Raw genomic sequence first — 12,851 nt, 5'->3', positions numbered from 1 at the left:
GACGGAAGTGCTTCAGATGGTAATACAAGCTGACCTTTTGTTTATGACTCAGGATTACCCAGAAGTCTCCATTCAGCTCAAAACTGTCCAGATAAATGAAGCTCCCAAGTATGAAGAATATATGAGTTCATTCCTAGGTTTTTTGGCAGGATAATGGGGGATCCAGATAAATGATACTTGGATAAATTGGTTGGATTGTATACAGGGTGTCCAGCATAAGTATAGTAGCTTTTTTTTCAGAAACAGAGGGATTAAAGGGGATATGTTGTCCTTTCCGCAATGCTTGAGTAACAAACGCTCTATAGTGAGACCCAAATCTTTCTCATCGAAGGCTTCCGGGAAAGATCAGTTTTCCTTTGATCATACTGCTTACGAAATGTATCTTCTATACTTATGCATGACACACTGTATGCATGAACAACAGCTACGTGTAGATTTCCTTCGTGATGTGTGCTGTGTAAATCAGAATGGAACGTCATCTGGTTCAACGTAGCTGTCTGCTCCCTGCCCTCTTTCCTCTTTTGGTAGGTTTCATGTTGGCTGGTCACATTTCCACAGACAGCTCCTGCTTAAGTTCCATAAGAGTCTCAGGCTACACTGACGGTACATGATTCTTCCTTCAGAATAAACATTTTGACAAAATTCATGACATTAGTGGGAAGTACTGGTTTACATCCACAGTGAGAAAACTGATGTTTGCTTCCCTATTGTAGTAGGTCGTCGTATAAAATGGGTGTAAGTACACAACATTACCGAGGTGTCCATTGCTGTTGAGGTTATGCCGAATGCAATGAGGCAGTGTTTCAATATTTGACAATATCTGTCATGTGGTGTGGTGCACATCATCCACTGTAATATTTCATGGTTTCATTTGCAGCCATGCCAAATGCAGATCAGCCCCTAACAACCTTAGCACAGACGCTAGCACTCCTGCACGCCAGAATCATTCAACTTGAAAAGGAAAACTCTAAGCTGAAAGACGAACTGCAAAATACAAGATCACAACTGCTTTCTGTGGATACTATCAAGTACAGTAGGGAGGAAGCCATGTATTACACTGGCCTTCCGAGCTACAACGTCTTCAGAGCACTCCTAAAGTTCCTTGAACAAATGGCGAGCCAGATGCAGTACTGGGGTTGTGATAGAAGACAGCACGAGGACAGAAAGTTGAAAGTGTTCTCTGGAAGATGAGCTGTTCATGGTGTTAGTACGACTAAGGACGGGTATGCCTGGAAAGGAAGTTTCCAGAAACTTCAACATATCACAAGGCCATTTCAGTAAGGCTTTCTCCACCTGGATAAACATTCTACACATAGAGCTTAAAAAACTGATAACATTTCCATCACTCGAAGAAATTGCTCTTCCCCTACCTGCAGCCTTCCACCCTTATAAAAACACAAGACTTGTCCTAGATGTAACAGAAGTACGCATTCAAAGGCCGTCATCAATATGTGCCTAACGTCAAACATTTTCGTCGTACAAGAGCTATAACACTTACAAGGCTGTAATTGGCTCTACCTCAGACGGATATCTCAGCTTTGTTTCCAGACTGTGGGGAGGGTCTGCTTCTGATGGACATATCATAGAAAAGTCAGGTTTGCTAGACACACTTGTGCCAGGTGATGCACTAATGGTTGATAAAGGGTTTAGGTTTCAAGGACTTCCCGCCGGAGTAACAGTATACATGCCTCCAATGAGAAATCCAGGGGAAGCACAAATGAACCCAGCTAGCGTACCAAGACACGGAGCGTAGCGAGTGCCCGAGTTCACGTGGAACGTGTGATACGTAGAGTGAAGGAATTCCATATACTGGCTAAGCCGTTCCCATTCAATATGGTGGACATTAGGGAACACGTGTTTCACGTTTGTTGTTACCTGTCAAATTGGAGGAATCCCCCCATTAAGAACTGATATAGTGCACGCCCTTATGCACTCCCCCATTTTTTAAAAAAATTCTACGTTGTCAATACTGGTCTGGTTACTGTTAGAATTTTGGCAGTGTTTATTTTCCACTGGCCTCTGCCCAAAGCACCAGGAGTTCCTGTCCAAGGAGGAACGTTGCACAGTGTACACAGTCACAGTCGGAAAGTGTTGCTCTTTCGGTATAGTCACCTCACTGAAGCTGGCCATTTTTCTTGCTAGTGCTGTTCTTGAATCTGGCAAAAGGCACGTAACTGCCTGTTATGTACAATTTTCGAGACCTCTGTATCCTCTTTGTCAGGATTTCCGGGACCATTCGTGCCTCACAAAGTGAAGGATACCCGGCAAGATTTCTGTTGCAAAACATTTCGTCAAACTCAATCCTCTGAATGTTCGTGGACCCATTTCCATCTTCATCCTTCGTCCAATTCACAAAGTCGCACCAACTTTTTCCTGCTACCCCCATTTGTCCCTGCACTTGGTAGAAATACGCATGATGTATCATCCCTGTCGATGATACTGCAGCAGAACCGCTTGTCTTTGCATGCTTCTTCTACTTGTATACCTTCCTTGGACAGCGGGCGCTTCACTTTAAAGAGTCCTTCGCTCTCACCTTCTTTCACCAACTGGTCTGGTGATGCTGCGATGAAGGGGTACTCGGGATGCACAATAAGCCCTGTCTCACTCACAACACCGGGCCTGTCAAACAGTTTCATGAGATACACATAGTCAGCGACTGCATCCGCCTCATGCTGCCTCCCAGACGCAATAGCCTCTGAATAGGCACCTCCTTTTGGGTAAAGTACCTGCTTCACGAGATACTCGGGTTTTACACAGCGAACTACTTTGGAAAAAAATGCTGCCGTGACGCGGCCAGTCCTTCCACGGTACCATGTAAAATTGCTCGCTTGCCCTTTTGTATTTTCACACAGTTGTGCTCCCGCTTCAGCTGTCAAGCGAGGGAGATCAGTGATATATTTGTCCACTTCTTGGTAGGCAAGTGGTCCCCAGAGATCTTCCTTATTTCCTATTGTGATTTGTGGTTCGGCTGCTCTTGCGGGCTTGGTTGACTTCCCAGGAAGGTACCTCAGGACCATCAGATCTGGATCTGTTTTGCGTCTCTGTCATGATCAGGAGACATCGCACATGGGTCAAAAAGCCGTTGTTTTGTCTTCACCCTCGTGACCTTGTTGATGAGGTATTTCCTGAATGTGATGTCTTGCAGTGTCGTGACAGGAACTGGTTTCTTTGCTGTAAATATGCAGAAAATATTAAGCCTTGGAGCAACTTTCTAATGGAATCACCCACTGCAATGCTTGACAATAGCATTTCCCATTCAGGAACGTACCTTCTGATGGCATAATCCATGCAAAGCGCACGTCTGTGCAGGAAGCTGCAGGGTGTGTGCTGTCCGTCACGTGGAAGAATAGGGCAGCAACCTGTTCACAAGTTTGGCTGAGCCTGCAAACAGAGTCATTGCTTTCATTAAAACTTGGCACGGGTTATGCGTTACCCACTCAGAGTTCAGGAAATAAAGTTGATAAGCGAAGTACAGTTCAGAAACATTGGGTCATTATTGCTGTGATGTAACTTCACTTCATACACAAACACAGAAGGTGAGCTAGCAAGTCAAACTACTTGTCAACAAGAACAACCGTTCAGATATTGCTTGCAAACGTTTCGTTTGATTGCCCTACAATATGCGTTGAACAAATATGTGTCTACTTACCCTGCTACGCACTGACAGTGTGCTGCAGTAACAGTGCCGTCATCTTCGTACCACGCCGAAACGGTGTACACACCTTTCCGCATCGACGGCGGGAACACACCACGCACTAGTGTTACGTGCTTTGGACCACTGTTCGTGTTCGTGTTGTAAAGCACATTCCGGATATATCCTTCTTCTTTAAAACCCCACCCATGGTGCCCTTGACGAATGCAGTGCGTAGATTTATGCAAATCACCCCACACATGCTCTACTTTTGGTTTCACCCTGGCGTCACCAGTCCAGCTAAGTTTTCCAAATAAGAAGGGCACTTCGGGCTCCTGGATGATGCTGCAGGTCCGTATGAAGCGATATGAAATATGATGCAGCTAGGCAAATAGATATATTTCTAACAGGGTGGTTGGAACAGTGAGAACTCGACACGACGTGAAAGCGGCCGGCAAAAACCCGGCTTTGACTTTTGGTTTGACGGCGTACCCACAAAGGGCGCCCTTCCCCACGTGGATTTGTTGTCAGCCAACTGCCCCGAAGCAGACAACATTCCAGAGGGCGCCACATCACAAAAAGGCGGATTCGCGAAATTCGTTTCATAGTTCCATTACCGATTGATGGTGTGACCGCACACAATGTCGAGACACAGTTGATTGTGCAAGACTCTGTGCAGCCGTTCGAACTCTGCGAACCTGGACAGAGCTTCCTCACTTATTGCAAGGTCGGTCAGAACTTCATGCTGGGTTACAGAGACGAGGAACACCTTCGTAACATCAACATTGTCGAGCTTCCAAGTATGGAATCGCAGTGAGGAAGGACACCGTCGTGCCAAACAACACCGTGGTATGGGTAGAACCGGAGAACACTGAAGGAAAAACAATCGATGTGTTTTACTTCAAAGAGTGGGGACCGAACAATCTCCTCTGTGTAAAGAAATGCGTACTTCATGTTTGCTTGCTAAACTGCGACGAGGAGGACCTTTTCTATACAAGAGCGGACAGCGCCTACGAAGGGTCGAAGAAGTCAACTTCATAGGAGAAGACATCACAGAGAAAGGACGGTTGCACTCTGAAACATGCCTAAAGAAATGATTTATATCACAGCCGCAGGTGATACTGATATATCAGCACCGGATGCATGCGTGCAGCATCGGATGTAGAACATCTATTAGACCTTTTCAACAAATACTGGGACTGGCTCGCCGTTGGACTCGGGGAACCTGGCTGCACAACAGTGGTATCGATGGGCATCAAGGAAGATCCCGGATGCAGTCTCGTCGTGAGTCTTCCCCATAGGGCAGCACGAAAGGAAATATCAGAATGGGAAATTTCTTCCAATGTTCAGGACTGGAAGACACGCGTCATAGACTCCGACACCACTTCACCCTATGTAAGCCCCGAACTCCTGGTAAAGAAGAAAAATGGAGAATGCAGACTTGTCGCAGACTAGAGAAAGCTAAACAGTCAGACAGTCAATGGACCGGAACAAGATGCTAGAAAGGCTCCGAAAAATTCTAGAGGCTTTCAGCGAAGCGAAGCTCACACAACGGTTCCAAAAATTTGAGTTCGGAAAAAAGCTCCGTTGAATTTTTGAAATTTACGCTCGGAGCTGGTGGCATAAAGCTAGAACTCATAAGCTTCAAGCCATAATGGACTTCCAATGTAGACAAACCAGAGCTGATACATAGGTCTCATACTTGATAGCGACCTGACGTGATCCCGCCATGTGAAGATGGTTCTACAAACGCGATCGCCACAGGTCACGTTGATAGACATATCGCTCGTGCATCCTGAGGCCCGTTCTGCTCTGATCTTCATCGCGTCCACCAGGCCCACGTGTTGGGGACGCGACGCAGCGTAATCAGCGTAATCTGCGTTACAGCTTTTCTGTCTTGCATGCCCTCAGCTAAACCAAGGAGTGCGATTACTTAAGCCCGCGACCTCTGCATTTGTCTGGGAGTACCACGAACATCAGAGACTTGTTCTACTCTTGCTGAAGCACACGAGACGCCTGTTCCCCTTCTGCGGGATGCGGATACCCCTTCGCGTGTATAGTCGCTATCTCAGCCGTTACCCTCACGACGACTGCCCTGATTCCCCTTTCGGCAAGGCCGTCGCCGCCTGAAGGATCATCTTCCTCCCTCATTATGCACCAGTAATGTGGACCTTTGCCTGTTGTGAACCTGCCCCTCCACCCCCGTCTTCAGCTCAAGCGTGACACTCCCGCACCTGTAGCCCTCCAACTCACTCTCGACTTTCTGCACTCCAGACCCGCCAAAAATGCACTTTTTTTCTTGTCATCTGTACAGCAGCGTTTCCCAGGTATTTTTTCAATGTAAGTTCACATCCTGTTTCTTTATTCATTTATCTAGATAACAACAAAATATGGGCACTCTTGCTTACCCGGTGATGAACAGAAAAAGTAATGCATCCGATTATCCACATGTTTGGCGCACTATTACCTTAGTGCTCCGTGCACCATAAAAACCCGAATCGTCATCATCATCAGCAGTTGCATCCGATTATACGCACGGGGCAAGACGCGACAATTTAACGTAATCTTAATATAATACAATTTAAGTTTAATGTGGTTTAGAAACGGATATGTCAACTAATAAGTCGTTTTATGCTTGTTCCCCATAGATTTCTTTTTTTTTCGCATATTGCCTAGCATTTTCTAGCAAACTTTCCTGTTTCCTTGGATATTTCCAGCAAAGCAGAATCGCACACAAAAGCGAGCGACCAGAAACACATCACACGGGTGGCGCCTCCTTTGCAAAGGACAATGGAAGAAAATAGCACCGGGTTCTGTGTGGTTTTATTGCACATCATGTGTGCGGTGGGCTCAGGGGGGTTGTATAGGGGCCCATGGGCTTCACTTTGTGCGCTTGGATTGCTAAAACTAATTTGTATAGTTCATTACCACGGCGTGTCTCATCTGGCTCCAGGCGATGTCCCGTCTAGCCCCGGAGGGTTGGAGCAAGATGAGACAATCTGAATTTTTGAATTTATTGTTCTGGGTTTATGTTAGAACGGCTGCGTTCGTTCTGAATTTGCAGGTCAGAAGCTCTAGACCCCTGGGAACGTGTCTACGGCCAGATTTTTTTTTCTCGAAATACAAAAAATAAAACTTTGTTTTGCACCACGTTACCCTAATTAAACTTCCGCTGCGCAAAACATAGTGTTCTGCTTTCGTTCCTTTTTTTTTCTTCGAACGAATACTCGTAACGAGAACCGACGTGCGGTTGTCTTCTAATCAGAAAGATTGCAAACGTTTATCTTGCATGATAGCGAAATTTAGGAACGTGGGTGTCGAACGTTGTAGTGTCGGTTCGCTTTTTTCCTAGCAATATCATGAATGTTCCCGGACCATATTTAGGAATGAATTTCTTTTTAACTTTTGGGGTTGAATGTAGTGTCTGTGCGCCGATGACTTTTGGTCACACCCATAGAAGCCAGTAAAAGAAAATTATAGATTTACTGGTTCACGAATGACTTGCTTCCTTGCGGCGTTGAGTATTCAAGGCTGAATTGTTATGGTTCAGGGGCTGCGTCCCTGCATTCTCCAACACTATGATTCGCTCTGATGTACAGTGTTCATCTCAAAAATAGTTTCGTCTCTTGACACGATACCGGAAGATCGAGCCATTTGACAATGTGACTAGGCTGTTACCTTCTCTGTATCCTGCGTAGGAACGCACAGTGAGAGTGTGGAAGAGCATCCAGAGGGAGCATGGGAAGCCACGGTACTGAGGTTGGCTTCCTAGACATCCGACGTATTCTCGCAGAGGCGGGAGTCCTTCACCTTTAATCTGTGCAAAGACGCGCATGTAACGGAAAAGGATTGCATGGAGTTCAAGCTGACTGTGGCTAATTAAGCTGACTAATAACCGTGCCACACGGCAAACTGAATGGCATTTCAAGCGAATGACAGCTGAATGTGATTCGTTTGTACTGCATCGAGCTACACGAAGAAACAGTATGACATTCGCAAATGTCAGTGTCGATAAAACACCATGGCCGAACATATAAAGGATTATACAGGTACATTCGATTTGTTCTAATTTATTGTTATCGAAACTAGCGACACATTAGATTACTTCACAAAATCGTTGCGTTTTCGACGACGCTCAGTTGGCTAAGTATCACAGGTAAAGACAAACAGGAAGCCTATCTGCACCACTGCACCACACTTGGACAACATGGCCATTGGGAACGAGGGTAGTGCACCAAAAAACATTATCATGCCTTACTCCCTTTCTGTCAAAAGTTATAAAATTCGTGATAAGATATTGGATCACAACTTTTCATTCGTGACAAACGGTTTATCGTTGTTGGTCTTGCTATCTCACCACTGCGAGGGCACGCAGTCGGTACATTCCACTCCACGACCTAACACTCGCGTGGAAGTTCGATTGAATAAGTAATTTTTTGTCAGAGTACAAGTTACTCGGAAAAGTAATCAAATTACAGTTACGGAAATAAAGTTAAAATCCGGGCGGGTTGGTGATCCATACTAAAAGCGATAAAAACCCTCAGTCCGAGGGGACACCGAAAGGGAGAAAGGGCGAGACAAACACAGCACTGTACTGCAAACGAAAAACTTATCTGTGAAGAGGAGGGTATTTTGGGGAGGGTATTTTTGTATTCTAAGGGGAGATTCTTCACAAATAAAAGCCTTTGGTTGGCAGTACAGTGCTGTGTTTCTTTCGTCCTTTGTCCCTTTCGTTGTCCCCTCGCACTGGGCTTTTAAGTGGGGTTCAGCTGAAGAGTGACATCAGAATTTATAATAGAAGCATACGTTTCATCGAGGTGCACGCGATAGAATGGTATATTACCGTAAAGCAACCAATGCCTGCGACATCGCTTGTAGTGCCGGTAGCACAATATTGGTCGTGCCTGGTCCGAGAAAATGCGTGTCTTTTTGAGCCTCTATTAGTGCCTTTTAGGCGCCTAACACGCGTGTTTTTAGAGCCTTAAAACCCTCTCTTCACTTATAATTCATTATTCTACACGACCAACGTTGCTATTTGCGTTGTCTCACTTTTCCCGTGGGCTTTCAGTTGCAATGTGTTACGAGGTAGACGCAGTTCGACGTTTTAGGTGCCAAGTCTGTCCTTTTCGCCTTGGAGAGTTTGTTGGGTAGGGTGTGGATAGCCTGCACGCGAACAACTTGACTTCGCGCACAACGCGTGCGCAGAGCCAGAAGTCTTTTACTTTGCGTACGCGAGGCGATAGCGTACACTGCTATTAAAACTCTATTTTCTGTAGCACATTCGACGTCCGGCGTTCTCGGGTAATGCGTAATATTAGATTTAACATAAACGGTTGGAGCTGATACAAGAGTAGAGCGCGGCCATTGTTTATGATAAAAGTAATGTCTTGAGACACAATAATTTACCTGGAAGAATTTACACCGCACGAAAGGGAATACGCACAAGTTTAACAATGCGAATGCAAGGATGCGCAGTCGAATCTGTGAGACACACACACTTCGTTGGCGTTCTTTTTTTATATATAAATAAGTTTCATTTTTAACAAGTAATAAAGAACCGTGGCTTGTTTTAAGTAAGAGCATTAGCGTTATTCCACACCAAACTGCTATTAGGCTAACTCCACCTACGTGTTTTCGGAAGTATTACATTCGAAAATTCCGACACAAATCAGGACAACTGCAGCCAGCGAAAATTATTTGATAAACTATCCATACTAATTGCTATTCGCCCACTAAAGTGCGGTAAAAAGTGAAATTTCTCGCAGTGAATTTGGGGTTAGTAGCCAGCCTCTTGCTGGTACTTACCGACAATCTTCGAATAAAGTCCGATAAATCTTGACCTCGCGTCCCAGGCTGCGCCTCCCACACGTAGCTTTGTAGCCTTCTTAAGGAAAGCCGAACCGATGGTCTTCCGGGATAGTACTGCGAATAATGACATCATGTGACGTGATTCTATCTCATTACGGCTAAAAATCCAAGTTCAGTCATCCCCTTTAAATATTTAATTAGCTCTAATCCCCGATTATGTCACTACGGCCAAAAGTATCAGTTCGGTCGGAGGTGTCTCATTACGCCAGAAGGTATGTAATTACGGTTAAAGGTGTCTCATTTCGGTAGGGGTGTCTCATTCCGGCCAAAGTTTCAACTAAAAGTGAAAATGTTGTCATATTTATTGCCAAAAAAACCAAAAGGGCTGCCGTGCACGCATACACAGAGAGAGAAAAAAAAAGAGGGGAATTGGTAACAAGGGTCTCTCACAATTGTCTCTCGGTCTTCTTCATGGGGGAATTGGTGTACCGAAGAGGGGATCAAAGAAATGGGGGGTGACGTTTCGAGCGAAGAGCCGAAGATGGAAGAAGAGCCCTCGCTCGAAACGTCACCCCCATTTCTTTGCTCCCATCTTCGGTACATCAATTCCTTTTTTTTTCTATATATATATATTTATTGCAACCTGAGTAACCATAAGGGCACACGGCATGGCTCATACTCCCCTGAATACACATCTGGGTCGCAACACATCATATTATGGTCCGAGAGCACAGCATGGCTCACCGTAGACATATATATGCAGGGATGTGTACACAGTGTGAGCTAAACAGTAGATTAACATACCACAGCGTAACACAGCATTTTCCATAACGTGTTCATCATAGGGTATTGTTGATGCTGTTGCGAATCACGTTGGTATATCGACCATAAAGTTAATAGAGACTTTGTTGTGACTTTTTTGGAGTCATCCAAGTATCACTGAGCAAAAAAAGAACACATTTCTCATCTGATCTCGATTTATTTCAAGTCAGCTTGGAATGGTACAATTCTTGTTTCTGGAATGAGTATACCTGCAAGAAGCAAAACGTAACTGTGAATAGCCTACAATCTTAGAAACATACGTTTGGCTCCGCATGGCTGGTTTTAATATGCACAAGCTGTATTTGATACGTGTTTGTTTTCTTATGCTCGGCTAAAGGGACAGAAAAGAACGCCCTAAAAATAAGGCTTCCAGGAAAACGCACAGTATGATAATGGAATTAATTTGGGTTCATTAGATTGTTATTTCATATGAAATGATCAGGATATAAAATAAGTCACCTCATCGACCAGGACTCGGAATCCTTCGTGATGTCACAACGCATGACTGGAATTGAAAAATAATTAAATAACGAGAAACTGTATTTAATTAAATTCCTCCTGAAATATTTGTTCGATTCAAATACCTCTATTGCGCATAGCATGGTGGCAAGACAAAAAGGCGGATTCAATTAGAGAGACAAAAAAAGAACAATTATGGGTGCAGGGATGGGGCAGATCGCATTGATGGGGTGCGATAAGTGATGAATACAAAAATATACTTTATTGCTGAATAGCCAGGCAAACTTGGTTTGGGGGCTACAGTAACACCTAATAATTACGCAACTTTGTATAAAACCTGTCAAGCGAACCTCCTAGAACGCCAGAATTACGGTAACAGTGCCGGATTTAAAGTGGGACTCTGCAACAAAATCGCCAGAACTGTTGTGGTGTATCCGAAATTTAGGGATGTCAGCAACATGTGTACGAAATATCGCAGTCCAAAACTGCGCAGATTTTACGCAAACGAATAGTTACGAAGCGAGCGCATTGCCTCTGTGGAGCTAGAGGGCGCTGACATCATCCGGCATCTGACAACGGAGCAAGAATGCAGGTCTGGAAGCAGACGACTATGCTGAGAGACGTCACTGAGTCCTCCTCTGGACGAACCACCGTAGTATGGAGCTCCGTCTTCTGCTATTCGCATTTCGGTTTCGGTTAGCTATTATCAGCACTTACGAATTAATTACTCACCCAAAATGAATGCGAATGTTGTATATATTCGGTATCGAAGGAGCACTTCGTGTTCGGTATCATGCTCACCTTTTTTTTTTTTTTTTGAATACTTGCGAAGTCTCCCTGTAAGGGACGAGAGTCAAGCGGGGCGCATGCACTGGTCCCCCACCAAAAGAGGGCCCCTACCTCTGCAATTGTCACTGTTTCTTCTACAAACGATACAGTTTTGGGTTCTCGCCAAAACCACATATGCAGCATAAACTTTCGTCCACTTCGAAAATGCCTAAAGTATTGTGTTCACACAAGCCCTAAGGTCATCGACGCAAACTGTTGTGTGCATCAAGGAAGGCAGTGTAGTCTTACGATGACGCTGCGTCCATGAGTGGAAGGTACGACTGTCTTCAAGGGCACAAGCACGACAGAAGAATGATCTGGCTGCGTGGGTTCCTTGCGACTTAGTGGCGCCTTTACCGACATCACATCAACGTCGTCGGCATTCGCATGTCTCTTATCGCATGTGCGCTCAGCGCTGGGAGTAAGGAGGAGAATCCAGTCAGTTTACAGTCCCTATCGATAGAAAGTGAGATACAAACCAAAGTACCAAAGTACTGTGAGATTAACAAAATAGCCGGTCACCAGTTTCTTATTCGATATGGTCCTCATAGCTAGCCGGGGGCCACTCCAATGAAGAAATACGCCAATGCCGTGTTCCGTAAACTTTTGTCTCAAGCTGTATCACCAGAGTTTTAGTATACAGCCGGAAGCGTACACGATAAGCCCTCGAAAACGCTAGAACCCATTCACGCTCTTCGTGCTGGGCTCCTGTCCCCAATGCTATGAAAACATCCGAAGAAGTGGCCGTCGTGCAGGCCAAGCGCCGAGAGAGAGACAGGGAGCTCAAACTTAGTGCGGCCGGAGCTGCCATTTACCTACGTGTCGGAGTACTGACTACACCACTTGAAGTCGCCCTTCCTGGAGCCAGCATCGGAGAAATTTGTGCCGTCAGCTTCCACAGGGCTCTTGGTGGCTGTGTACTACTTCTCGCCTCGCGCCGCGCCGGAACGCATCCGCGACTTCGTCGTGTATGTACTCGCGCCTTACCGCACGCCCAAACTACTCATCGTCAGAAACTTCAATGTGAACGTTTCCCTGGCCAAGAACACCACATTCCTAATTGATATGTCCGAACAACTGGACCTTCCGCCGTGCACCGACATCCGCCAACCCACAACTAGATATGACTCATGCATAGATTTGCTTTTCCAGAACAGCCCCCTCATTCAGGACACCACTCTCGTCGCCAACCATTTCAGCGACCACAAGACCACAAGTCAATACTCATCACGCTTCGATAAATTTTTCTACACATTTTCATACGGCCTCGTTTCATCACATGCACAGCTGATGGTGAATTTCG

At 45.3% G+C, this 12,851-nt stretch overlaps 1 protein-coding gene across 1 annotated transcript in view; it reads right to left on the bottom strand.

Annotated features, from left to right (window-relative positions):
* The window catches only part of LOC135378490 (sulfhydryl oxidase 1-like), a 157,867-nt gene that overhangs the window by 59,333 nt on the left and 85,683 nt on the right, over window positions 1–12,851 (bottom strand). The window contains exons 8-9 of the mRNA XM_064611544.1: window positions 9,437–9,553; window positions 7,310–7,448 (exon numbers count right to left, since the gene is read on the bottom strand). Of these exons, the coding sequence (XP_064467614.1) occupies window positions 7,310–7,448; window positions 9,437–9,553 (256 nt within the window). The remainder of the gene's footprint in view (window positions 1–7,309; window positions 7,449–9,436; window positions 9,554–12,851) is intronic.

This window comes from Ornithodoros turicata, chromosome 1 (genome assembly GCF_037126465.1).
Source record: "Ornithodoros turicata isolate Travis chromosome 1, ASM3712646v1, whole genome shotgun sequence".
Lineage (NCBI taxonomy): Eukaryota > Metazoa > Arthropoda > Arachnida > Ixodida > Argasidae > Ornithodoros > Ornithodoros turicata.
The sequence above is the reverse complement of the archived record's forward strand: the minus strand, read 5'-3'. Positions and strand labels throughout refer to the sequence as shown.